The 27,566-nt window shown below is 40.9% G+C and overlaps 1 protein-coding gene across 1 annotated transcript in view; it reads left to right on the top strand.

The window, feature by feature from the left end:
• me1 (malic enzyme 1, NADP(+)-dependent, cytosolic) overlaps positions 1-27,566 on the top strand; it is an 87,866-nt gene that overhangs the window by 42,197 nt on the left and 18,103 nt on the right. Inside the window, exons 4-5 of the mRNA XM_080501234.1 lie at positions 18,027-18,102; positions 21,158-21,319. Of these exons, the coding sequence (XP_080357360.1) occupies positions 18,027-18,102; positions 21,158-21,319 (238 nt within the window). The remainder of the gene's footprint in view (positions 1-18,026; positions 18,103-21,157; positions 21,320-27,566) is intronic.

Raw genomic sequence — 27,566 nt, 5'->3', positions numbered from 1 at the left:
CTTTAACTGCCTTTCCTTGCTGATGTCCTCTTTGTTTAAACCAGCGGGCGAACTGCAGGACGGTTGTACGGCGGCGTAATGACCGTGGTCAGCCGAAGGCCCCTCGTCACCTCGAAAGGGACACGTGTTGGATGATGAAGTCTTCCAACTTTACTGATTAGGGGTTTCTGAGCTGTGATTTCACACTATTCTAGCCCGCACACAGTTTTACAGTTTACTGGAAAAAAAACTATTTAACTTGGATTGATCAGCGTGCAGGATAAGCAGAAACAACCTTCTCCTTCTGGATCATTAATGCAAGCTCTATTATTGAACAATCATGACCAACTTAAAGCCACAATTCTGAAACAACCACTCACTCTACATGATTTCAAGGCGAATTTCTTTCCTGATGATGACTAATGGCATGCCTTTGTCCGAATTGTTTGCTGCATTTTTGCTCTTTGGTCAACCGTAAGAGAAGTTAGAAATGTGCTTTGTTTGAATAGAACCAGTTGTGGAGAAGAGGGGAGGAGAGAAATGGTTTGCAATTATGCTGACCTCACAAAGAACGTGGCAAACATTTGGGAATGATTCCACTCTGAACTTGTGTTTACAATACAGAGCTCATGTCTAAAGAGGTTTTGGGCCAGTGAAAGCAAAAAAAACCCAAAACAAACAATGAGCACAGTAGAATCCCTTTGGATAATAAAATCGATACTATTAAATATCCTACATACATCTGCAAAGGTATTACAAAAATACAGGGTAAACATCCAGAATAATCAGACTCAAAACCTGTTTTAAAATAAATATCTGCACAATTGAGACTAGCTGAATCATCTGAGGCCTGCAGTACCAGACCATTACAGTTCAAGCAGCCATAACTTTCCATGACTGCCTGCTGCAGCCCGCCTGGAGAATCGGGTAGGTGGGTCTGGCTACAAGAGAGGAAATCTCACTTATTCCATTGTGTCTCTAAAAAAAACCACCTTAAAATTATTGCAACATGTATCAATAGAGTTCTGGGTTATGCTGACACCTGCCAGCCAGAGGACAGCTCCTGTCCACATCTTGCCCCCAAACTTCTGACAGCTTTGGCTTCAGTCACATGCTGTTGTTGTTCAGGAGCCGTCAGACTTTGTAAACTTGCCGGCTGGCAGTTCCAGCTTTACCAAATGGTCTGTGAGGAAAGATGTTTGACTTTGCTGTGAGCATTTTTGGAACATGAACTACGACAACCACACATTGTATTGAAGCAACAGGAAGTGTCTTGTGTGAATACAAATCTTTAACGCATCAGTGACATTAGTGGTACATTAAATAGCATTTTGTTTTCTATTCATCTACTTGAAGTCTGAAGTTGCCAGGTCCCAGAAAGCCTATCTTTTTACAAAGTGAGTCAGCTTCTGTGCAACTTGTAGTGTCAATAATTTGACACCTGCCTCATGCCTCCTGTTATGTCTTGAATGGGTTGCAGTGTTTAAAGCAGGTGGATATTCAAAAACTCCATAATCAAATGAAATTTGCTCACTCTCCAGGATGTTACTGAGACTTGCTTTAGGTTATATCTGAGATATTTTTAATATCTCAGATATAACCTAAAGTAAAAATAGTAGTTGTGATTAATAGAAAAAGCGAATTTCACATTCGATATAGAAAATATTGGAACCTTAGTTGGTCCTTTTTGAAAACCCATATTTCAGAATGTGTTGATGCAACTGTTTGTATCCTGCAATGTGTTGATTGTCTCTCTGTGCCACTGCATCAGTTGACTAGTGACAGCCTGCAAACAACTAATAAACATTCTTTTGATAATTGAAAAATGTTTTCACACAATGTTTATGCTGCTTTCAATAAACAATGAGATGTAATGTTGTTTATAGCTAACAAACCTGAAAGTCTTATTTAAAATAATAACAGAGACAAAGAAAAAGATGAAAGTAGTTGATTGTACGGATCATTGGAGTGGTTTTTCAAAGATTGTCAGAAAAATTGTTAGATTCTGTGTGGAGTTTGATAATGTCAGGGTACAAAATACAGAGAAAAGTTTAACTTGAGGTTATGTTGACATCATAAATACTTAAAATTAAATGTTTGTTGGGTGCACCTTGCCAACTTCAGCAGATTCGTGTTGTCACGTCAAGCAGTTCTTGTGAAAATACAGACTTATGTGCTGATTTACAATTTTTGTGTGTCGTTTCTACAGTATTTACCTTCCTCGGAGATCAGCCAGTACTTGTCTGATGAATTAATCAGCTTTTTTCCTGTGTGACACTTTGGGTAATATACATATACAGACATCTTTGTAGGAAAAGCATTGAAACTATGTGGAATTGAAGCAGGAGCATGGCATTAAGCAATCGTTTGCTGACCAGGAGTTTGAATAGATTATTTAGCTGCTGATGGAATTTCGGCCCATCTGCTTTTCACCCTAACTGGCCATCTGGTCCCCCCATCTCCACTCAGTGCTGTGGGCGACCCTGGCCGTGTAGGTCATAGCAATCCGTCAATCAAAAGGCTTCGCTTGTGTTCTGCGTGCCAGTCCATTCAATCTAAACACCAGCCTGCAGCTGCACGTAAATGACATCAAAGAAAACCACAAGTTCAATTTTTCCCAAACACATTTTCGTCGAATCAGTCTTTAATAATGATGTTTCTGTTGGACATCGGATGTGTAGCGGGTACTGAAAAAGACATTAACACAAGATTTCCCCAACAAACCTTCAGAGAACACTTCTGTTTCCTGTATTGTTGCCACTCGTCGCACTGTTGTTGCACAGCAGTAATATTTCATCAGCCCACGCCGGAAAAATCTACTGGCTGGATTATCCCATGAAGCTTATCTAGTACAGCCCTATCTTCAACTGGCAGTTTCAAAGCAAACCAAGAAAATAGAAAATGTATTCAGCATATGTCTCACAAATTGGCAGAGAGGTGCTATGCTCTCTAATGGCTTCAGCATGAACCGGACATGGCAACCGGACCGAATAGAAAAGTTATAGAAATTAAGTTAATGGGATTGGTTCAAATGAATTAAACACAAATGCAGTCAGTATAACTATTAGGTACAGTTAAAATACCACAACTGCCAGCGCTATTTGCACCCAATCAATGCGTCTTTCGCCTTCCTGCCTTCAGAAAATCTGACTGTATTGCTGTATCTGCAATACAACTTTGAAGCTAGAATGGTTGGTGAGTTTAATATAATGCCTGGTGGAATAAAGTTAGAAACGTTGGCTGCTTCCACCTCCTGATACTTATGTGCTCCGTATGTTTTAACGGTGTTATTTTTACGCCAAAGTTACAGCTGCAGGGCTCTTATAACCCAAGAAAGTGACTGCAAATTGAAACAAAACTATATCATTTCTTTATTACGCCTGTCAGAGCTGAAATGTGTGCGTGAGTTCCTCAGATGCTGAAACAGATGTAGGTGGTGGCGTTCCCCGAGCTACAGTAGGAGTGTTGGAAAGGCCTCAGCGGGGTTGTTTCACTCCACTGACCTGTGCCGGCCTCATTCCTGTGTGACAAGGAACAGCCAGGTGGTATGTGTGATACATATGCATGTGTGCATGTTGTATCCAGAGAGTCATTCATGCTGTCACAAGGTGGGGATTGGTCATGTTTAGAGAGATTTGTGAAAACAAGTGGGATCCCTGGATTAGCATGATTTCCGAAGTCTGGAGGTGAAAGTGACCGGGGGGGGGGGGGGGGGGGTTCCAATGTGGAGGTACAATTTTCCTTCTGCAGCATGCCACAGGCAATAATTTTAATCAACCATCATATAGTTATGTAGCACCAACTTTCAGCCTGAAATACTTTATTTTTGTAGTGAAAAGGTGTAATTGCTGTCTGTAGAATAAGGACAGTGAAAGTCAGACTTTAACAAACTGTGGCTTTGATGCAAAAAATCTGAATGTATTTGTAACTCGCTAGTTTGGGTCTAAACTATCCTCAGCCTGGCCACTTGCAAAGACATGTGTTTTAACATCTCCTGGTGAAGTAGCATTAGTCACGACAAGGGTAAAATTTTCCACTTCTAAAATTAGAAGTCACTTTAGCAAAAGGAACAAGATGCATGTGCAGGGAAATGCTTTCATGTCCCAAAAGAAAACTTTGGATAAAATACTGTCTTGTCAGAATATTTTCTAAAGTCATTGCATTCCCATATGAAACACAAGGGTTTTTCTGACACATCACTGTTGCACTTGAATATATTCCATTATGATCTAAAGGACTCTACCCACATTGAAAGTGTCAACTGTGGGTGTTGCATTTCAAGTGTCAGACTTACAAACTATAACCGCCATACACGGAAAAGTATCCAAATGGTGTGCTGAATCCAGCTTTGTTTCTCACTACATAAAGTGGAAATTCCTAACCAAACATTCCCAGAGTCACGGCCCAACCTCACTGGCTCGCTGCCTCCGAGAATCTCTGGTGTTTCAATTCTGGTGTAAAACTCACATCGTGGTCTGATGGAATGATGCAAATATTGGGAAACAACCTCATTAGAATGTAAACTTGATGGAATAGAGCGTCTTCAGTAATGTGCTTGATGAAGACGTTTAGACAGTGTGGATAAGTGAAAACAATGAGGCCTGATAGTTTGTCTAGTTTGATCCCCTCACTTATGATATCTGTTTTTCCAGGTGTAGCAGCGTTTCATTTACAGTACATGTGCGACAACAATTGACTTAATGTTTTTCACGGCAGTGGAAAAATTACTTTTTGTTGGATTGAATTGAGCCAAAATTACTTCTGTACTCAGGATGATTTAGTTACTTTTGTTTGTACATGTCTTCATATTCATTGCTCATGTTTAATGAAGGTCCAATGTGGTTAGTAAAACACCCAGGGTACAATAAAAAGCTGACACATTTATTACAAGGATAGTCAGATTTATTTAGATTGTATGGCTGTTTCCTTTTTAGAAAATGCATTGAGGAGTGCCTATGTCCCTTTTTCTAATTTCACTTGCTGAAATTGTGTGACGCGCTTTGAAATGCGAGTGCTGTCCCCGAGGGAGTCGGAACTCAACTTCTGTGATGTCTTTATTTGCAGTGCAAAAGCTGAGCAAATATATCAGTTTTGTATTTTTCTTTTCACTGCGATATATTTGTATTCTGTGTGAAAGTAGAAAATGATTCTTTTAACATGTCTGCTGGGTAAACATCTTTGGATCTGTGGGTTTGGAAAAGAAGGATACTATGAAAGATAAGCTTTGTGTTACACAAATGAGACTGTCACTCACTCTCTTAAACATACACAAGAAAGGTTGATCGTTTTCAGAAGATGGCATACGCCATAAAAAAGTGATAATTTAGCATGGTGTTTCGTCTCCATGGCGCTTCATCCAAAACATTTCGGATTCTCATACAACTGACTGCACACCTCTAAATAACCACAACGATTTACATTTCCAGCTTGATATGGAGAAAACTGGGTCAGCCTCATGTTGACATAAAACACTCCCCTCTGCTGATAAGCGCTGAGACCACAGATCACTCATTAATCACACTTAAATATCTGCTTTCAGATAACATTGTTTGGAAACACAAGATCTCACTGTGTCCGACATGTAGATCTTTTTTACCGTTCTTTCTGTCCCATGTCACTTTAACAGTTCCCTCTGTTTTGTGAATGAATGTGGTGAGAAACAACCAAAAGTTCTCTGTTTTGATATTTCAATCACCTTTTAAGCTTGGCTTGGCTCTGAACTGTTGACGCCTTGTCAGAAACTTGGCCTGATGTTTGGCACGTTGAACTTGAAGAAATCCATCTGCACATCTGGGTTGTATGACTTGTCAAATCAGTCAAAACTTAAAGTTTGTAGTGTTTTTGCACTTCCAGGCCACCGTATCAAAGTGCTTCTGGTCAAAAGCACCTTGTTCTGCCGATACACATAATGCCACGCCATGTGCTGATGGAATTCAAAGTTCTGGGCCTGCATTACTAATTTGATCATTAACAGGCATGCAAATGTTTAATTTAAATCTAATTTGAAAGGATTATCCGACTATTAGTATATCCCGTAACATGAGCTTAATTGACATAAATCCGACTCGGCCTACAAGAACAAAATTCAGTTGCCCTATATTAATTGCTAATCCAACAGGATTTTTATAAGTGTGCCCAAAATACTACTGTGCAGTGAGCCTAAAACACATAACAAGCTTGTTAATACATACTTATTTTTACGTGTGCAATGGAAGAGCTTCAGCAAATCAGCTTCAATCTGCTGATACTTGTTGGAATTTGGCCTTTTTTCACATTACAGAAGAAAAATACAATGACATGTTTGTTATCTTACTAAAACCCGTGGAATTTCAGTCAAATGCGCTCCAATATTGCAATGTTTTACATATTATGATCGTACATGACATGTAAATGATTTTGGCAGAGCTGGCAGAGTGTCCAAGGTTACATTCAGGACCTTCCTGCAGTGCCAAATGTTTGTAGTTTACACTGAAGGAAATTATGACGTGATAGCATTTATGTTCAACTCTGTTCGTGATCTCAACAGGAGTGCTGGCTTTCATTCTGTTTCAAGGACACATGACAATGAATAACGTGCCACTTTGATCTCCTGCTTCTCACATATGATCCCACTCTGAAACTTGTGTTAGAAATGCAGACTGAGTCTGCAGCGCCCTGTTTGACCTCTACAGGAATGGGCTGTGACCCCAAGCGGTCATTTCTTCACCCCCTTTGATCCCATTTCATTATTTGAGACTTGGCCTTTCCCCCCAGCACCCTGAACATTCACTTTGATTTAGAGCTCAGCGTTACATGAACAAGAGCCGCCGCCTGCTTGTTAGAGAGCTGAAAAATGCTCCTGCAGGTTAACAAGGTGCACATTTACCTTCAAGAACAGTTTAAAATATCACCCAAAGTCTTCTTTAAAATCCAATCAAATCATTTTGCAGAGATATCACAATAACCTTTAGTATCCATTTGCACAAATGTTCACTTCGACTCAATGATAGACTGATGCAAAGAATGTAATTCGAATTTGAAGTCATGATGACCTCACAAAAGGCATCACGGGACCATGAATTTCCACTTTAGGCACTAATTATGACATGATTTCACATGACGGGGACGAAGGGCTTTTCAACTTTTATTTATGATGACTGTGATTTAGAGCTTTGATGGTGAAACTCTCCGCCAGGCCTTTTCACTCCTCTGTAATAACACTCTCTAAGAGTAAACATTGTTTCCACTGGAACTCACTCACTGGAGCTAGGTGGTTGTTTCCATTTCACCATAACATACCATCTATTTCTTAGATGAAGTAAGTTTCAGAGCTATCCTCATTATATATACATGTATATTGTGTGGGGTGTCAACAAAATGTGGAGAAAACAATTTTGGTGGCCTGCCTATGATTGCTATTATTGCACCAGACAAAGAAGCACAACTGCCCTTTTGCCAAAAGTAGAATTAACTGTTTGTGATAATAAAGCGAACCATACCTTGTGAAATATTATTATTTCGAAAGATGACACTGGATTCTGGTGACTGGAAGTCCAAGGTCCAGGGTCTTCTTATCAACCACAGTACCTTGAGTTAATTTGCTTAAATTTGATACATTAAAGAGATTGAAATTGGCCTATTTATCTCTGTTAGATCTGCCTCACCTTCTGACCACCTTTTGTTTACATTCCTGAACAGTTTCTTCTACAGATACAGCAGATTGTTATACACATTTGTTGTTCTTAATTTATGAAAGTTTTGCAATGCAGCAGATGTTTATATGTCATTATAATAATTCTACAGTGAGCAGAAGACTTTCAAAAGCCACATACACCCAATACAATTCAGCTGATTGCAGCATCAAATCAGAAACTGTATGTGGTGTACATGATTGTAATGAACTTCTGAATTCTTTAAAGAACTTTAAAGCTGTTGCAGGACACTGCCACATGGCATATTTAGTTTATTCATTCTTGTTTAGTTTGTCAGCCTCTCATTGTGAATTATATAGTCCAGGACTGTCGCAAAGTCATCTTCAGTTCCTTTCACATGACAAATACATTGATCTGATCAAATTTGCCAATGATATATAGCAAAATAGAATAGTTTTAACTTCTTGAGCATAGTGTACTGCTTGATTGACTTCCTCAGCATCAAGCCATGCAGGCCTAGAAGCACATTCCCATCTGTTTTATTTGTGACGCTCATGGATTGCAACGTCTGTGAGTGTCAATGATGAACACAATTAGTGATAAATTACCATCATCTGTACAACCGCAACCTGACAACATTCGTATAATGCATCTTCTGTTTCAAGTGAGCTGTCTGAGTGTTCATGAGAAAGTTTTTCCTGGTGGAATTTCAGATGATTGTAGTTTTCCTGTAAGTGCATCATGTTGTGGAAGTCTCATCCACTGTTGCTAACACAAAGCAACGCCTGCAAATAAACATGACGCGGCGTGACCCGCTTGTGCAAAGTAAAACCAACTGCTTTTGAACGGGAGTTTGCATCCCACACAGAAACACCACTGACATGCCTCAAATGTCAGGACGAGTGTGAAAAGGCGAAGGCATGGAAAGCCTGGCTGCACGGGGCTGAGGCTCATCTAATAGCAGACAGGGTTCATTGGGGCTGCGCTTCTGATCCCTTTAGCAGGGCCTTTGAGCTGGAATGATACTTTTCCTGCTGTTACTTGCCCCCTTGAGTTATGTAAGGTCGAGAGAGAGACAAACTGGACCTTCACAGCAGTGGCACTGGACTCCTGAGCGCCTCTCCTGCACTCAGACAGCTAAATTAGGCAACGAGCCGGGAATAACCCCGAACACTCTCAATGTCTGGTTGTTGTTTTCATCACCTGCAGGCCGGCTTGTGTCAAAGATTCCGTGTCTTTTTGTGTTTAGTCTCAGCATGTTCCCCCAAAGTGATGAAAGGCCGATCAGATTGTCTAAACTGTGTGTTCACTTTGGCCCGGGCATTCTCCAGAGCCAACGCTCCCTCTGCTCGCACTCCCGTTGGAACCGATCCACGAGGGAAGATTGGTTGTTGTGCGGAGGCTGTGGCTCCAGTTACTTTAGTGGGATGCAGTGGAATGAGAAGGGGGCGAGGTATGCCTTCCTGACGCCAGCAGCTAGGGCTTTTACTAGCGATGAAAAAAAAGAGAGGATGGGAGTGATTCAATACTTGTATGGCTGTGATGGAACCCTGTCAGAGTCTGAGCGTGCCATGGAGGGTGGGAGGCAGAAAAAAAAGAGGAAAAAGAAGAAGAGTGCATTGTCTTTTTAGAGTTGCACTGCATTGAGAGAAGAGGAAAGAGAAAGAGGAAAAAATGACTGGAAATCGAATCCCTGCCATCACAAAGAATGAGTGGACATCTGCGTTGAGCAGCAATGGTCTAATGCAGTTTTCTTACTAATAAAATCCAAGAGGAAACACAAACATCACACTCTTTTTGCTTGTTGAGCAAAAGCTTTTTTTCCTGTCTGAAGCACCACGCCAGGAAGACTTACATGTGCTGAGACAGAGATTATGTCCTTTTTGATTCAAGATTATTCTCCTGTAATCTGCATGTTGTGAATTCTACATCTTTTTATTTAGAATTTAACAAGCATTGTCGGCTTCTCCCAGCTCTCTTTTGCATACTTGTTTTCACAATTGATCATGTTTTCCATTGCAGTTACGTCTTTTTAAACTGGGCAGAGTTTAGCCGGAGCTGTTGACTGGCACTGCCAGACTTCTGCTCCCAGAGGCTTTTCTCCGTCTGCTCTATTGGTTCAGTCAGTCACCTGGCTGTTTCATGTGTTGTAGCCTGACTGTGTCACATGAAATGCCGACAGCTTTGCTCCTTTTTGGTTTTGCGTACCAAATTGCCTCGGAAATGGCCAACATGAACTAAACCAGCAGTACAAGCTGTAAAGATCAAAGCTGCTATCCTTTATGTCAAATTGATATTTACAGCAGAAATACATTTTCTCATAAAGTATAATGCCTTACAATAAAATACTCTCGAGGGGAAAAATACAAACTGCTTTTTCTTCCATGGAAAGCCATTTGCCTATTAAATACCTCTCAGCAAAGGCGGCAAGAAAGTTGAAACCAACAGCCTCATTGCTTAAGTATTGTGCTGTCAGTCCTTTTCTAAAGTGTGTGGTTGGGTCCCACATCCACTCATGAATTTGTCTCCGTATAAGTGCTCTGCAAGTCTGAGTGTAAGTAGGATGACTGACTCAGAGGTGTGTTCAACCTGGACCCATGTCTGACAGAAGAAATCAAATTAAAAATATTCAGCAAAAATAGTTTATCCTCCAAATCAAAGCAGTGTTTGTTTTAAGCTCTCCAGATACGTTACAAAGACAAGAGTCCTCTGTGGCATTTGAGGAGCGGCGAACCCAAGTCCCTTCATGTCTTTGTCTTCACTTATTGTTGGGAAATCAAGGTGTAATAAACGCATTGGCAGTGGTTCTGCATTGGATTAAATGCAGACGCCGAGAGTCTTTCATAACACAAATACAAATAAAGCCAAATTAAGGCACGAGAAAGGCTTGGCCTTTCTTTGTGTGGAACAGCTTTACGAATAGGAAACTATATTAACTGCAACCACAGGAGAGACCTTCATCATGTTGGATGAAGTCTACCGAGTGTTCCTGTACCATGTTTGCTCTTTATTGGTTATTTAATTGTCATGAACAATCGCAGCGCCAAATTAGATCCAGTTTGGGTGTTGTCCCCAGGATGACTTGTGGCGATCCCTTCACTCGTTACTTCTACCTTACGTCACCGGGGTTTTCAGAAGGAAGGTTGCTCAGGCCTGGTAGCCACGTGTCTTTGCATGCACAATCCAAAGTTGTGCTGGTTACTTAAATTGTTGTAGGCGTGAGCTTGTTAGCAGCATTTTGTGCATTTGTGTGATCAGCTGTTCAGGGTGTAACCTGCCCTGGTGCACTCCTGCGATCCTCATTTTCACCAAGCAGCTATGGAAAATGATGGCCTTGAATGTGCCTGATGACTTCTCTGAGCCTTTTCAGTTTTTTTCAACCAGTTTTATTATTTTGAAGAGTTTGGTGTTTCTACTTGGCATTAGAGCCATTTCAGAAGAATAAGCGTGTACTCATCATGTCCCATGTCATCTACAAAAGGTAAAGCCTGTACAGGCGTTCATGGCCACAAAAAATGTTAAGTGTGACTTTTCGTTGTTTCTTGGAACTCATACATCAGCGTTTGATAGTTTTCCATCCAAGTAAGCTTTTTGACCAATCTCCAAGCAGGATCAAAATGTTGGTTTTGTGGCTTGTGTGTGTGTGTGTGTGTGTGTGCGTGCTTGCGTGCGTGCGTGCGCAAACATTTCTTTGTACATCATGGTTATGTCATTAAACTCACATGGAATGGGATGTTGCATAGATGCACTGCAGTCCTGCTATTACATGTCTGACCTTAACATTTCTCTCTAGAATGACCAGCTTCCAAAAAGACAGACAAAATGGTTTCAAAGTGTAAATATGACAATAAAGTTAATTTCTTTCTTTCTTTCTTTTATAAATTGTCTTTAATTGATTAATATTGAAATGAAAATGTGTCCAGAATTTGAAGTATTTATAATAATAACAACACTTGTGCCAATAAATGTGATAATGATACTGAGTGTGACCTTCATGAATGGAACTTTGGTGCTGCGTTAGTAAAGTCCATCGATATAATTGTTAATCTTTTCGGGGACTGGAATATTGTCACATTTCCAATATGAAATTGCATCTTATTCAGTTTTGTGGCTCATCCTTCTGTTTTTAACTTTTTGGATTTCTTTGCAACCATATGAACCCTTAACACATGCCACGTGATTCATCCTCATATATTATTCTCTTGTTGGATGTTTTTGTTTCTGTGGGGGTCTGTTGAACTTCCCAGATTTAATAAAATGATACCTCAAATATCCCAGCAGCTGGTCTGGCAGAGGAATCCAGTGTGTTAATTTTGGAGGGATGACCATGTTTGAAGCTATTTTGAAAAGCCGCAGGCCTCCAAAGAGGAGGTCTCCTCTTAAATAAATGCATATGTGTTACTGTCAAAACGCAGACTGTATTTTGGCGATCTCCCTGCTTTTCTATAACATGAGTTAACAATTCATGTTCACAACATTTAAGTCCAAAGCATGTTCCCAGCTTCATAGGACCGGATTCAGTGAGGCGTGCCGTTGCTAATTGGGTGCATGTGTATCACCACTGCAGCAGCGACGGTGACACAGAGCTAAGTATGTCTTACTGTCTCTGTGTGTGAGACTGCTGGTGTACAGTTACTGCAGACACGGGGCTTCACATGGCTTGCATAACTGTTCAGATTGCATAACCCTGTCGATTCACCATGCGAGGCAAGTCGGGGTGTAAATAAGAAAATAATTAGTGACACAGCAAGAGTTCTCTGGACCCGATGGCCGCAGCAGCTGGCTAATGGCTAGAACAGATATAAGGATGGTAAAACCATACGTCCCGGGACTATTTTGTGCCCGGTGCTACCTCACTTCACAGTTCATTACTCAGTTTATGGGGCATTACGTACAAGCACGGGTTAAATAGGAACAACAACATAATTTATCTTGTTAAATTTTACACCCGTTATACAATTTAGCCTGTAAGAGATTTTGCACAGAGTGAATCTTGTAAACTATAACTCCTATTTATGCACAACTAAACAATTGGCACTACTAATTTTGAACGTGACCTACTATGTACTATCAAAATTAACGATGTTAACCTCGCATGTTGTGATTTCTCAAGCCAGGCGTTAAAAGATTGTCACAAATCTTTCAGGATAGAGGATTTCCTGCATCTCTCTACATTGTCTTTTGATCTTCACATGGAAATGGCTGTCAATTAGCTACATGTGGAAGAAGATCTTTTCTTTTTAACCAGTTCTACATGACTCTACACAATAATAAGTAGCATGATTTTCCAATTCAGTAACAACCTCAATCAAATAACAGGCTTCAAAACTGTCAGTGCATTGAATTGTGAAGAGAACTACTACTGTCTATGAGTGAAACACCTGAGAAAGGCAATGATACCACCCACCATTGCAACTAAGCCCACCAAAAAGAAATTATTGTCACAGTTGCAAAATAGAAAAATCTACCAATGGGTTAATTCCCTTCAGTATTTGGTTTTGATCATGTGAGGGTAATACAAATACATGTAGGTTTTATGCAACCCACTGTTTTCCAGCCTTGGCTTTCTGCAATTAGACTTGCTTTCTGTCCAAAAGATATTTCTGAAGTCACAATCTCAGACATTTGTTTTTTGGTGAAAAAAAGTTCTTGCCACAAAGTCGCCTCCCTCTGAGTCCCACTGCGAGACGTTGGCTCTGCTCGGCTCCAACAAGGCCCAGTTCAACAAAAGTAGAAACTCCTCTGTCATAATGTTCCTCATGGGACTCGGGCCAACCGTAAAGACTCGTCTGTTGTGGCAGATTCAGCATTTGATTAGTTAGTTGGAGAAATGTCATATCGCGTGACGCTGACCTTTAACACTGTTTTCACACTCCTTCCTCAGTGATTTGTGCCCATTGTGTCAGTTGAACCGTATGTGGCCTGCTGACTGAGGTCGTCCTGCAACAGCAGGATTAAGGTTATGTGGCTGGCGAGCAGGGCGGCGACTGGTGGTGTTTTGTGCGTGCACGGGTCATTGAACGGAGGCTGCTTTTCATGTGGGACTCAGAGTGTGTTTTGGGGTCGTGGTGTGGAAAGCGGGGCTTCCTCCCTCCAGCCAGCGGCAGCCTTTCTGCAGCCCATTGGGGGGCGAGGGGGGGGGGGTTTGTGTCAGGCTGCAGGTCAGCAGTTGTGCTGTTTCAGGACATCAGGTTGTTTTCTTTACCGTCAGTGTTCTCGCCACACTCTCTTACAGGAGGAGCCAGACATGGCGGCTCAACCCTTTATGGTCCTCATCTCAACTAGAAAGCGAGGCGTCTGTATTGACACATCCACGCACACAAACGCGTGTGCATTTTAACTGCCGCGACACAATAAATCAAAGAGAAAGTATCGTTCTTATCCAGAGGCATTTGCGCCCTACGGTGTGTTGCCTTGGCTGAGTAAATTGAAAATGTTTGAGATATACAATACATTTAAAACCAAGCAGTGACTCCACAACACCTCAAAGAATGAAGAAAAACAAAAAAAATGAGTAGAAAAATTTAATTATTTTTTCTTTATCTGTCAAAAGAAGGTTGAAAATAATGATTGCAAGTTAAAAGCAAGAGCAGCTATTCACAATGTTGGCTAAATGTGAAAGTTCTTTTTCCAAAATTGATATTATTATATATAATATTATACTGAAAGGAGCAATAATAATATATTAGCGGCCCCATCATGAAAACATCATAATTTTCATGGTTTTTGCCATTTTTGTGTAAATGAACATCGGTGCCAAAACGTTGGCATCTAAACTTTTCCAGAACAAAAATACAAAATCAGTGAGTTTTCCACTTGACTTGAGATGCTGTTATGTAAACAGGGCCTACTATGGCAAAGTAAGCCTCAACTAAAGAACTAAAGAAAACCCCTAACCCAGCGATCCAAAACTCAAAATACAAATGGAGAAAAACCAATAAACTATGTGGTACAAAATGTAAAGGGTAGAACAAACTTACCTAATCCAGAACATCCCTCCACCAGACCTTTATTTTTTAACAAGACAATAAATGTCATGAAGAAGCTAACAGTCCACCACAATCTGGTGGACTGAACTTGGTTATATGTTTTGGAAGACGTTTCGTCTCTTATCCAAGTGGTTTCATTAGTCCATGCCGTCTCCTTGGTGAGGCTGGCCCGTCTGTACATGCTCTCATCTGCGCAGCTTGGCTCACCAGCCTCACACTCGCCAGCCTCGTCAAGTACACAAACATCATGAACTGATAAAGCTTGAATGAGGATAGAAACGTCCTCCAAGGCATATGGCCAAGTCCGGTTGACCTGATTCAACTGATTTCAGAAGCACATGTTCTGGTTTTATTTTTGCTGTTAGCTCAACAAATCTGAACATGCTGCAGAAACGATGTCTTTTAAAGCCAAAACCAAAATAATGACCACAAACTGGCAACAGTCTCCAGATTAATGTTTAACAAAAGGATTTCATTTTTGCAACTTTCTCACACAAATATGTCAAACCTACTTCTTTTCCATTTCACTTGTTCTCTGCAACACACACACACACACACACACACACACACACACACACACACACACACACACACACACACACACACACCCTGTCCTAAGCATTCATGTCATACGCCTCACCCTCATACTGTCAGTGATCCATTAAGCAATTTATTCATTTTTGCCATTACAAAATCCTTGCTCTTAAAAAAACGATTATCTTAAACAGAGTGATGATGGATTTCAACCAGCATGGATCCTGACATCATTCAAATCTGTATATTATTTCTTTACTGGGACTGCAGCCCCACCTTCAGCTGTGAGGAGCGCTCCGGGGCCAAAGGTCTCAAGGTCGACAAAGTGGCAGAAAATGAGAATTAGAGGAGGAGAGGTACACTGGGAAGGTGAAGCTGAAATGTTTTGGGTGACCTTCATGTTGACAGACATTAGGAGCTGCTGCCAGCCTGCCTGTCTGGTTTGATCCATCATAGAAAGTTGTTTTCCAACATTCATATTGTGGGGGTCAACCTCTCAGCTGCAGCACTGCTGTTTTGCCCAAGAATTCCCTCATAGCAGTACTACAGCACTTCGGCTGGTGTACTCTTGGCTTCAGATTAACACACAAGCTGCATTAGAGCCAGCACTTATGCATCATTATGTACTAATATGTTTTAATGTGTTTGCTTCATTAAAAGTGACAGGCGATGTTTGGATTTCCAGACATCTGTGGCGCACTGACCTTCATCTGACCCGCAGAGGTCTTTGCATTAGGGCGGAGGCCATGTTACCTCTCAAGGCTTTACAACAGTCAGTGTCACAGGTCACGCTTTGTTTCCAGGCCTCCTTTACTTTCTTCTCTCCTTCTCTTATTCATTTGTAGGTTTACAGAAAAGGGTTGCTTTAATCATCAAGAGACCTTCTGGCCATGTTTTTCAACTCTGTTCAATGGATTTCATTTACAGTATATAGCACATGTTCATCGCCTCAGAAGGCATCCTTCCACACCCACACACACCAATGGGGACAGTTGCCATGCACATTGATCCACCTCCAACCACTTACTGTGGGATAAGAAGACATACCGCTCCAACTGTTAAGCAAATGGTGAAAATAGGACATTTTCAACAGGAATCCAGCAAATATCATGACAATCATGAACAGTTATATCGTGTAGCTATGACTTAAAATGAGTTCACTTTGTGTAAGCAGAGTACTGTAGTTTTCTGTGGCTTGTTTCTCTGTCTGTCCCATGATGGACTGGCATTCTCTTTAGGGTGTAACCTGTCTTCACCTATGGTAACCCGGGTCTGCTCCAGTGCCATACAAGCAGACCACTCTGCAAAAAACAAATATTTTATTGACTATTACTCACAAATTTATGTTGTTTCTTGTATAAAAGGGCATACGAAGGCAAAGGCAGAGCACAGGATGTAATTTTAAAGTGACCATCTCACATCCCGACCACCAATAACCAATAAATCAATTTGTTTGGTATTTCTAATAATTAAAGAAAAAGGATGGTATGTTATACTAATAATTTAAGTTTTAAGATGGAGCGTCTGAAAAAAAACTATACTTAACATTTTTTTTACCTCTATTTAAAGAACTTGTCTATCCATTGAGGTTTGTTGTTTGCTGCTAGTCTAAAAAAGAGTAGCCACATTCCACAGAATTTCAAAGTGGAGCCCCCAGCATTGAGCCTTTGCATGAAAAGCATGCACACAATCAGGTTTGAAAAGATGGGGGGCTTCGGGGTGTGAGCCCGTTCTCATCAATGACAGATTAGAGAGGACGCTGAGTTTACCTTGGAGAGCAAACAGGCCAAGCCCCGGGGACACTGACATCAGTTACCATGTGTTATTTAACAGGAGCCATGTGGAGGTGGCACTGACTGATCATCTGAGCCCCTCACACACACATCCACACTCCCCAGAGAGGAAAACAGAGTACAGGGTTTATGGGCAAAATTTGTCAAGCAGGAAAGGGAAATCACTCTTTGAATAATAGTGTTTTCAAGCTGCGTACTGTCTGCAACTCTTTCCAGGTCTTTGCGATTGTTCCCTCTAAATATTTCACTTAGGAAAGTGATATTTAAGGTTGTTCTTCATGCACACATGTTGGATTTCTACTGCGTCCGCATATGTTCAAGTGAAACTCTTGTTGACGGTGCATCTTTGCACTCTCGTGACTCGTGAAAGCATTTTTATGTGACACTTCTATGTCCTCCTTTACTATTTCACCTTACTCTTCTCTTGCATTTAACAGCATCTGATACTATTTGCATTTGACATTTCCTCCACCGGCATTCAACCTGAGACAGATTTTCCTACATTATGAGCAGATTCTTACAAATAGTGACGTTTTTACTGTCCTTGGCACATGAAGTCAATGTTGCCCCTTTTATACTACAACCAGATGGGTGCGTTTGGGAGGAAAGACGCTTCAGCTGGACCCCACACATTGAGATGATCTCTTCATCCCGGGATTGTCCTGGAGCGAAGGACAGCGATGCCAGCAAGCAAGCAAAAGGAATGGGAAGAGGGGTGGCGGAAGGGGGGTGACACAGAGATGAATGAATATTTGGAGAGCCTCGAGGCTTCACAGTGAAGCTCCTGCAGAATCTTTGGGCTCAACATTAAAGACCCAGGTGGCACCATTATTCAATAAAGTTTGGTTCAGACGGAAGAAAGACTGTAAAGAAACAGCAGCTTAACATCAAACAGTCTCTGAGGTGAAGCTTAAAGCTGTTTTATCGTCAAATCTGACAAAACAGTTTAAGATATCGAGTGGTGAAGTGTTGACGTTGTTTTTCCAGTTTATTTCGCTCAGCAAAGGCTTTTCATGACACTGGGGAAAAAAAAGTGCTTTCAGAGTAAAAAGTGTCTAATTTATAAACACATCAGATTTCTCTCTTTCTCTGTGTTTCAGGGGATTGTTTATCACTATTCATGACCGAGGCCATATCGCTGAAATACTGCAAAACTGGCCTGAAAAGGGCATCAAGGTAAATCAGATCTTCCTATTTTGTTGCACTGATATGACATTATACAGCTCTAAAAGCTCAGTTACTTTTTAGGTGACTGTCATCACAGGTATTCATTCAAGATGCTTATAAATGTCAGTTGGTTTGTGCTTCGGTCAACATTGGGTCAGTGATAGAACATACATAAATCATGGCTCTGTCTGTCAGTGTCAGTTCATCCATGATAATAAACTCATAATATTTGATCACAAATGAGCTCCACAACCACGCTAAACTGCCACAGCTCACAATGTGACCTTACTGGCAGCTCCACTAATATCAGACCTAATATTTGAAAACATGGCAAAGCTCTGTAGCAATATCTATTTACTGGAAACCAAAGTCACAGACACCCAGTAACACTGGTATTGATTTTATATGAGCTTGCATCACCTTTCAACTGTGTTGGCTGAGAAAAATAAAATACAAGCATATATGGGTGGTTGATCAACGTTTAGGTCACTGGTTCTAAGATACAGTGTTGCTGTGACTCCACTAATTTGGGCAGTAAAGTGCTAGTGTCTTATAACAGAGGACTGAGATTAAGCAAGCTCACATTACTTGAGTTTCAGTGGATGTTATTAACCCCGTTCACTGGAGTTTGCTTAATAAATCCCGAACTCAACTTTTTCTCTTGACAGCAGCATGTGGGACGACTCGTGTGTTTTCTACATAGCTGTGATGCATTTACAAAATGCCTTTGCATAAAGAAAAGTCCACAATTTGATTTACTTTAATAAGTGATGACATTCAGATTATTGAGCATTTTCCTAAAACTTCAGCTAAAAATATATTCACAATCTATTTTTTTCATTAGACTGAACCATAGACCAGTAACAGTTAGAAAGTGACAACAGCAGTAAAGTAACACATCATTAGGACTTGTCTAATTTAGGGCGCCACAAGAGTTGCGTTCCCAGGTAACAACTTTTCCTGTAATTTTCTTCTTCTCCTATTTATTCAGTTGAGAAACATTTTCCTCACACTGTAGAGAGGTGTGAGTGCCGGTTTAATGTGGTGGATTAAAATACTGGGAGCAGGTGAAGCCAGCAGGAATTAGGAAGAGGGCCAAAACAAAGTGTGGGGGGACTGCCCACCTTGTTATAATGTTTCCACAAGCCTGCCCCAGTTCGCCCTCCCAAGTCTACATGGAGAACCTCAACACCCAAATAGTTACTTTTTAAGTGTTGTGAGTTGTATTTACTAATTACTATAATTGTTGATGATGGATTATCAGTAACCTGAACAATACTGCTCATAACACCCAGCTTTATAACACATCTTCAATATGAATTAGTGTTGACCAGGGGTGTCAAACACATTTTAGTAAAGTGACCACAAAAAGCCTAGCTCCATCTTGAGTATGCCTGACGGGTAAAATAGTATCATAATAACCTTTGAATTTAAACTTTGAAGTTTTTAGTTGTTGTGGTGTATACAGAGCATATATGCTGACTCTGTCTATATTTTCACAAAACCAAACAATTACTGCCAATAATGTAACATAAAGCCAATATTAATAAACACTTTTTATGCAAAATACAGTGATATATATATATATATATATATATATATATATTTTTTTTTTTTTTTTTTTTACTTCTCTTATAGCTGTTGTATTATGCATGTTTTTTTTTGTTTTTTTTACAAACTCACTGTAACAACATGGCATTGAGGCTTGTAATGCTAGTTTGGTAGCTTTCCTGGCAGCATCACTGATATCTCATCTCAGGTTTCAGTCTTGTGTTGTGTTCACTATTTTTCCACTATAACCCTAACATGTGCTCATTTTCTTTCAAACTTTTAGAGTTTGCTTGGTGGTTTGGTGGTCCAGCTTGAGGCCTCTTTTGGCCCACAGGCCTTGTGTTTGACATCCCTGATCTAGAGGCTGGGAAATAACAGTATTGTGGAAATAGGAGAATACTGGTAGATTATGAACACCTACATACGTGGTTTTAGTCTTTTTTATTGTGACTGGATTAAGTAATACAGTCGTTTTTACTGTGATTGTTTTAATTTTAATAATTGCTTTTGAACCGTTATTGAATAGTTATAATCACTGACCGTATTATGGCAAGTCATGGTTGCATGTGCAATAAACTGATCACGTTTAACGTTAAAGATTTTGGTGTTGAATCTTTTGTCCTGCTGTATTGGACAATTTCCCAAAAAGCTAAAGTATTCCTTTCATCTTCAGCAATGTGCAGGTCATAATCGAGCCACGTTCGAAATGACGACACCAGCAGGTATTTCTGGCATGTGAAATATACCTGTGGAGTCGGCCACCTGTTCGCTGCTGTCAACAGCAGGGCATTTACCTCAGCGCTGACATGCTGCTTCTCATTGCCAGGGTGGTCTTATCGTGAACTCACCTAATATGCCCTACTTTTAAAAAGAGGGCAAACGAGAGCCAAGGTAGCCACCCGCTGATGAGCCTTGGCAGCTTATATGTCACATATTAGCAAGTGATAGAGAAAATATGAGCTCTGATGGTTCTTTCGTATGACCGTAATGCATTTTAAAGATTGAAGGGGGACACGTAAATGGCACTCTTTAAACATGTTGGCATGTGGGAGATCCGGGACTGGTAAACCTTTGTGCCAGCGTTTTCTGCGTCACGCCAGTGGTGGGAAAAGAAAACACCCAATAAATAGGAATGTTTTTTGGATTAAATACTGATACTATTTGCTTTATGAATGGAAAGGAATCAACCCACAGCAGGAAGTTATCTGTGAAAACCTAAAGCGGTTTGTGAATGGAAAGCCTTGAGGTTGTAGGAGTTCCTGGCTTACACTGAGCGGAAAAAAACCTGTTTCTTGGTAGCAAGGCGAACACATTTAAATGATAAAGATACAATTTGGAATGTTGCTCTTTTGTAATTAAGCCTAATCTTATTATTCAAAAAGTGTTTACTTCCTCTGTATGTAACTTCCTCTCTCCGCCATGTAGCAGAACCACAAACAGATTGTCAATAAACAGATTTTGAAATGGCTCCCGTGGCTCCTGTACTTAATGGTTGACAACTGTCTCGTCTCAGGCTGTGTGTGTGACAGATGGAGAGAGGATCCTGGGGCTGGGAGACCTGGGCTGCCATGGCATGGGTATCCCAGTTGGCAAGCTGGCCCTGTACACTGCATGTGGAGGTGTGCCGCCACAGCAGTGCCTGCCTGTCATGCTGGATGTTGGCACAGACACTGAGGTAAGAGGTTACATTATACGTATTAGATATGGGAAGTATTAAGGCTTACTATGATTTTGTTCTTTCGATAGTAACTTGTACTGAACTTTTTATGTTGCTGGTGAAGCAACAGCCCAACATAGGTTGTGTTTCATGCGGGTTCAAGGTATGAGCTTTGGGCAATCAGTGCCCTTACATTTATCTTGAACTCAGCATTGACCGTAAGTGGGTATGCCGAGTTGGTGCGTGTTGGTAATGATTGGGTATCCATAGCCAATGTCATGATTGGTAACTTTGGACTAGAGCGGCATGGGAAAGTGGTCACCGGTCATCGAGCTTGAGTTGTCAAGTCATAAAATAAGTTCACATGTTTATAACTTCCCAGCAAAAGGATAACCATCACATGCAACATGACAATAGCGCCATTTTAAAACTTGCTGTTTGTCTTAAATAGATCACATATTGAATACAAATCAGTTGTCTACCTATATTTCCACTTGGGATGAAATTATGAATAATAACTAACAAGGTTTCTTCAGTCTTCATTATTCTACATTTCTGAAGCATCTTAAAAACACAATGGCGTTTCAGGTTGCTCCACTTTATGTACCCCGTTCTTCTCTGTTCTACTTGGCCAATAACTATTGTGTCACCAATGACTACAAAAGTATAGCACCTTGAGAAAGCATGCACACTGCACATAACAGTGTTTAAACCACTTTGCTCTGGACTGGAGTGTGGCATGAGAGTTATAGTATTAGCTAATGACCCAAATCTAATGGCCGCTCTTTAATATGAAGGATGGTAACTGACTCTGGGCTGTAAGCTTTCTTATTTCCTTTATAGTTCTCTACTCCACAAAGTGAGAGAGAAAAAAGGCAGAGTGGAGGAGAGCACAGAGTGCACATGTTGGGCTTATTTGACCTGCTTTACATCGTATTTAGTTGTTGTTTGTAGTGAAGAAGCCTTTGTTTGATCAGATTATCAAGGAGCTGATCTCCTGTTTTTGTCAAAGCAGCTCAGGTGTAAACACCTGCTTGACAGTTCAGGCGTCCACTTCAGGGTTTACACTAGTAGTAATAGTGGGCTGTATTCACTCGATTCGTTTGTCTAATAAATCTATCTGTGATTTTGTATTTTCTTTTTTTTTATGATTTTATGTGATTTTATTATAATCATAACTTGAATGTTTCTGATTCAAATAATTTCTCTGACTGATTATTTTCTGGAAAAATATGATTGGATCTTTCAAAGATCCTGAAGATCCTGGCTCCCCAAAAATCCCACCTGCACTTCCTTCCTCAGTAAGGTGCAGATTTATCTGACTTTTTGTGGCTTCATATTGAATTGTCAAAGCTCTGTGAAAAACAAACTACAGCAATATACAATGCACTTAGTCAGTCTCCCCATGACTCTGCCGCATTAAGGTCGCGCAATTACCTTAATCATCAAGCCACTCAGGCATGGCTGCAACGAGGACATAACTTGTTCATTTTATGAGTGGCAGGTACAGCTTTATAAGTTTTGTGACCTTAGAGGCCTAAAGTAGCTGTTTTTACTCTTTCCTTTTCTTCTCCCCTTTCCTCTCATTTCCCTCTCAGTTTTAACATTTACTTCATGACCTGACGGGGCGAGATCTTGGATCCAAGCAGCTGGTTTTCTTCACAGGGTGAAGGGCCATACTCTTTGTGGGGAATGTGAGGAGCTACTTAACTGTTCGGGAGCTACTGGAAGTAGACCTTCACTCTTCCACACTGAGAAGGCACGCCTAATTAGAAGTGTATCATGGACGTTCAATTGGAACGAGGCCCTGAGGTCGGTTCAGGACGGGATGGTGGTAGATTCCATCTCTCAGAAGGTCTGGAAGAAGCTTGAGGTATCAGAATAGTTGCAGGAAAATGCAAGTGTCATAGATGTATGGTTTTGTTGCTCTCCACGATTTAAAGACCTCATGTGGACGAAGCAGGAAAGGAGACGAATGGATGGATATTGTCAAAGGCAAAGAGAACTTGCCCAGGCTTTGTTTTCATCATACAGGCACTATCTTTACCGGAATGTGAAGACAGCTGCTTTAAGACCTTGGCATATTCAACAAGTACAACTTTCAGTCGCCTTTATGAACATCATTGTCTATGCCACTAGACTGAATCCATATTTGAAGCATCCTTTATTTTTTTCAAACAAATCAATCCTTCTTGGTCCTTTTAAATAAATACTTATTACAATAAACCCTTTTAAGAATCAGTGTTGAAGTATTTAGTGAAATTGAGTTTGTTAAAAACTCGCCTGTTTTTGTGACATTGCCACAAGAATAAATACTGTTTGAAGGTTTAAAAAAAAAAACCAACAAAAAGAAAATGAGTTTGTAGTTTGATCAAAGTGACTATTATGTGCATAATAGACTGTAATTCAGCAGATCAGTGTATTTTAATGGATAAAACATGCAACACAGTTTAACTGAGTTCTTTTTTACCATAGATTTGGTTTTAATTGGGCTTTTCATTAAAAATCACCTCATGTTGGAGTTCCTTCACATTTCCCTCTGGGCATCAAAGTTCTCCCCTGTGTACCATATTTGAAGAGCACAGGGTTGCAGTAGATGAGTTCTTTCTGGGTCAATCATGGCACGATTTTTTTCAAGCCGAAACTAAAATGTCCAAAAGCTGAAGTGTTTAATTCACCATAGCTGGGAAGGTCCCGCCTCAGAAAATTAGCCAAGAAAAAGAAAAAAAGATGTCAGTCTTCACACCGAGGAAACACCCGACACATGAGGTAAGCAGCTCAGTTGATGGATGCCAGTTGGGAAAGCACCGCTCCGCTCTGCCAGCCTGTGAGAGAAACAGCCAGCAGAGCTACATTCATCCACCTGTGGTCTCTGTTCTCCATCAGCTCACCCAAGCTGTGCAGGGCAGCACGTGCTTCTGCACTCCTGAACAGCCTAAGAATAGATGGTGTGGATTTCTATATATACAGAACTCCTGGCCTCTGCTGAGGGCGTGGCAGCCTCAGATGCAGCTCATCTGTCTTCGAACGACTCAAGTCCTTGAAGTTTCATTCTCCACAGATGTCCCAGGCAGATTAAGGATGAGTGATGTGTCATGTGATGAGCCTGCAAGTTGAATTGAATCTGAAAAATTAGGTCGTAGGAAGATGATGGACGACTGGACAGGGACCAGGAACAAGACAAACTTTAAGGTCGACGCAAACGATGCATTCATCAAAGTCTTCCTGAAAGCATTGATCCAAAACATAAGGTTCTTCACCTCAACACTGAATTCCCGTACTTTACAACAATCCAGAAAGTCCCATGTTCCCAGAAAAACCCAACCAATGCGACATGGCACCATTAAGTCCTGTTCTCGCCATTGGAAGAGCATTAAGAGCAAAACTGTTTCTTTTTATCTCAGCGCTTTATAAGCTGAGTGTAGCTCTACTTTTTGACTGCTTCCTGCACTGGTATATCCAAGCATTCAGAGTTTCCACACTGGGTTTCCTCTTTAAATAAGGTTGATTTCGGGGCAGTCATGCCGTCTGCAGACTCTTGGGTCCACAGCAGCACTTTTACACATTTAAGGGGGATCACAACACAACTTTAACAGGCTCTTTGATCCACTTTCCACTTAATCCCTGCTCGGTTTCTCCCTGCTAAAGTAAAAGGAGACAAACTTTATTTATGGATGATCAGATTGTCTTACCCGCAGTAGCGCAAACACTGGATTTAACTTTAACTTCAAATTGTACAGATGTGAAAAAGGCTTCTTCTTCCCAACAGTGAGACGAGAAGATTGGAAACGTGTTTCCAATGTTTGTGTGTTAAGTGCAGAAGTGGAACCACGAATCATTAAACTTAGCATGACGAGTGAAAACAGCCGGATTCCGTCCAAACTGGATCGGTTTGAAAGCATTATGAGCAGCGAGATGACATGTTATTGGACTTGAAACAGTTATAACACCTAACTATTCACAAGCCCTGCAAAGTTTTGCGTTTCTGTTTGAACAAATGAGAGGAACATTTATTGGTTACAAGTGGTTCTAATGCATTGCAATTGATCCGTATTCATCACCTCGTTTGCAGATCAGCACACAAATTTATCCATAGCGTAATTTTACTCCTTTGTAAATTGAGAGTTTATGAAATCTGGATAAAGCGTAACATCAAATCTAGTGAAGTTTTGAACTTGTCAATCTTCACTGCTGATCTAAAAAACAATCCAGTCTTTGTTTTTCTGTTAGTTCCCCGTCCATTACACACAGGCCTTTGAATCTTGCAGTTTGCTGACTGTTTCCTCCAGCCTTCAATATTTTCTCAGCTGGATCAGATGGGAGGGGGGGAGTAATTGGCTCACTGATGAGATTCAGGCAATAGCGTCTTACTCACTACAGAATAATGTCAAGGACAACAGTTGCAAGTATTTACAGATTTTGGATTGTTGATCTCACAGTTTAGTGGACACACACTAAAAACAAGCAATGTGTCACACAGCACCTCGAAAGTGTCGTATGTTGATTCTCCTCAGTCGGCCGTTTGATGGAATCTGATCAACAGTGTCAGTTTAACTTTGGTTGGGATTAGTGCAAGTAACAATGTGCCAATCATCTCTGACAGTGTTTCGTCTAAATGAAGGTCGTGGTGTGCTGGAGCCTAACCCAGTTGATTATGGGCGCAGTCACAATGACACACACACACACACACACACACACACACACACACACACACACACACACACACACACACACACACACACACACACACACACACACACACACACACACACACACACACACACACACACACACACACACACACACACACACACACACACGTACATTGCTCAATCCAATCTATCCATCCGACTACACTACACTACACTGTCTTATCCATTTCATGGTTGTGGGGGTTCTGGAGCCTATCCAAACACACGCACCTCCACATGCATGCTGGAGCAATTTACAATCACTGATCGCCTTCAAATGCATGTTTTTTGGTTATGGGAGGGAGGAAACCTAAGTACCTGCACATGGATTTGGAAAGCATGCAAACTCCACACATTAAGACCCAGTCCAGACTGGAACCTTTTGCATTCTTGCTTTGAGTACTAAACGAAGTAACATTCATGTTTTGAATATTGGTGATTAATTCTGGATTTTTTTATTTTTTTATTTTTTTTATTGGAGGGTGTTTTTTGCTTTTTCTAAAATGTTGGCTTTTATTATCAACCTGAAAATGCAGCTGTGAGGTCTCCCAAGAAAAGTGTTTTCAGTATGTTATGAAAGCCCCCCAAAAAATCACAACCCTCTTTGTTTGCCACTCGGTTGTCAGTTGAATTATTGCATCTCTGCATGGCACTCTCTGACCACTGTGACAAGTTGACTCACTGTTTTTCAAACTGTTGGTTCAATATTTTACAGGAGGATTGTATCAGCATTCCCAAATCTTGCAAAGAAAGCCAATACGCTTATTTTCCAAAACCATGTCTATAATCATGTAAAATTACAGGCAACCATTACTATACACAACCTCTGCTGCAGTCACACGCACACACACGCACACACACACACACACACACACACACACACACACACACACACACACACACACACACACGCACATTGCTGCACATGCAAATTGTAAATAGCCTTACAGGAAGTCGTACTGCAGTAAGCCTGGCTGTGGCGGATTTTTCCATTTTTCTTTTATTCTAAAGAGATGACAGGCTAAATGCGATATAATGAGGTAAATAGATGTGTTTTGTGTGTGTGTGTGTGTGTGTGTGTGTGTGTGTGTGTGTGTGTGTGTGTGTGTGTGTGTGTGTGTGCGTGCGTGCGTGCGTGCGTGCGTGCGTGCGTGCGTGCGTGCGTGCGTGCGTGCGTGCGTGCGTGCGTGCGTGCGTGCGTGCGTGCGTGTGTGTGTGGTTCTGCTGGACCAGTTTCATCTGGAACGCCGTCCTGCCCACTGCCCCTCAGTAACGCACTTCACTCCGTGCCTCTGAAAGGCATGATGGGAGCAGATGGGGGTCGGAGGATATGAGGTAGTAGTAGCTCCGGCTAATTATTAAAATGACTGTTATTATGGGATTATATTTGTCCTTGAGTGGGAGTGGGTGTAGAGAAAGGTGGGCAGGCTTTCAAATAGTCCAGGCCCCTCCACCAAGCCTACCTTTGTTTTCTTTTCTTTTTTAAATCAACAGTTTTTAGACATCTGTACGTTCACTTACCAAGACCCAGGTATGAAAATTGATTCTTCTCTCTATGATTATATTGCTATTAA

This window comes from Blennius ocellaris (assembly GCF_963422515.1).
Source record: "Blennius ocellaris genome assembly, chromosome: 8".
Taxonomy (NCBI): domain Eukaryota; kingdom Metazoa; phylum Chordata; class Actinopteri; order Blenniiformes; family Blenniidae; genus Blennius; species Blennius ocellaris.
This window is presented reverse-complemented; position numbering and strand designations above follow the sequence as displayed.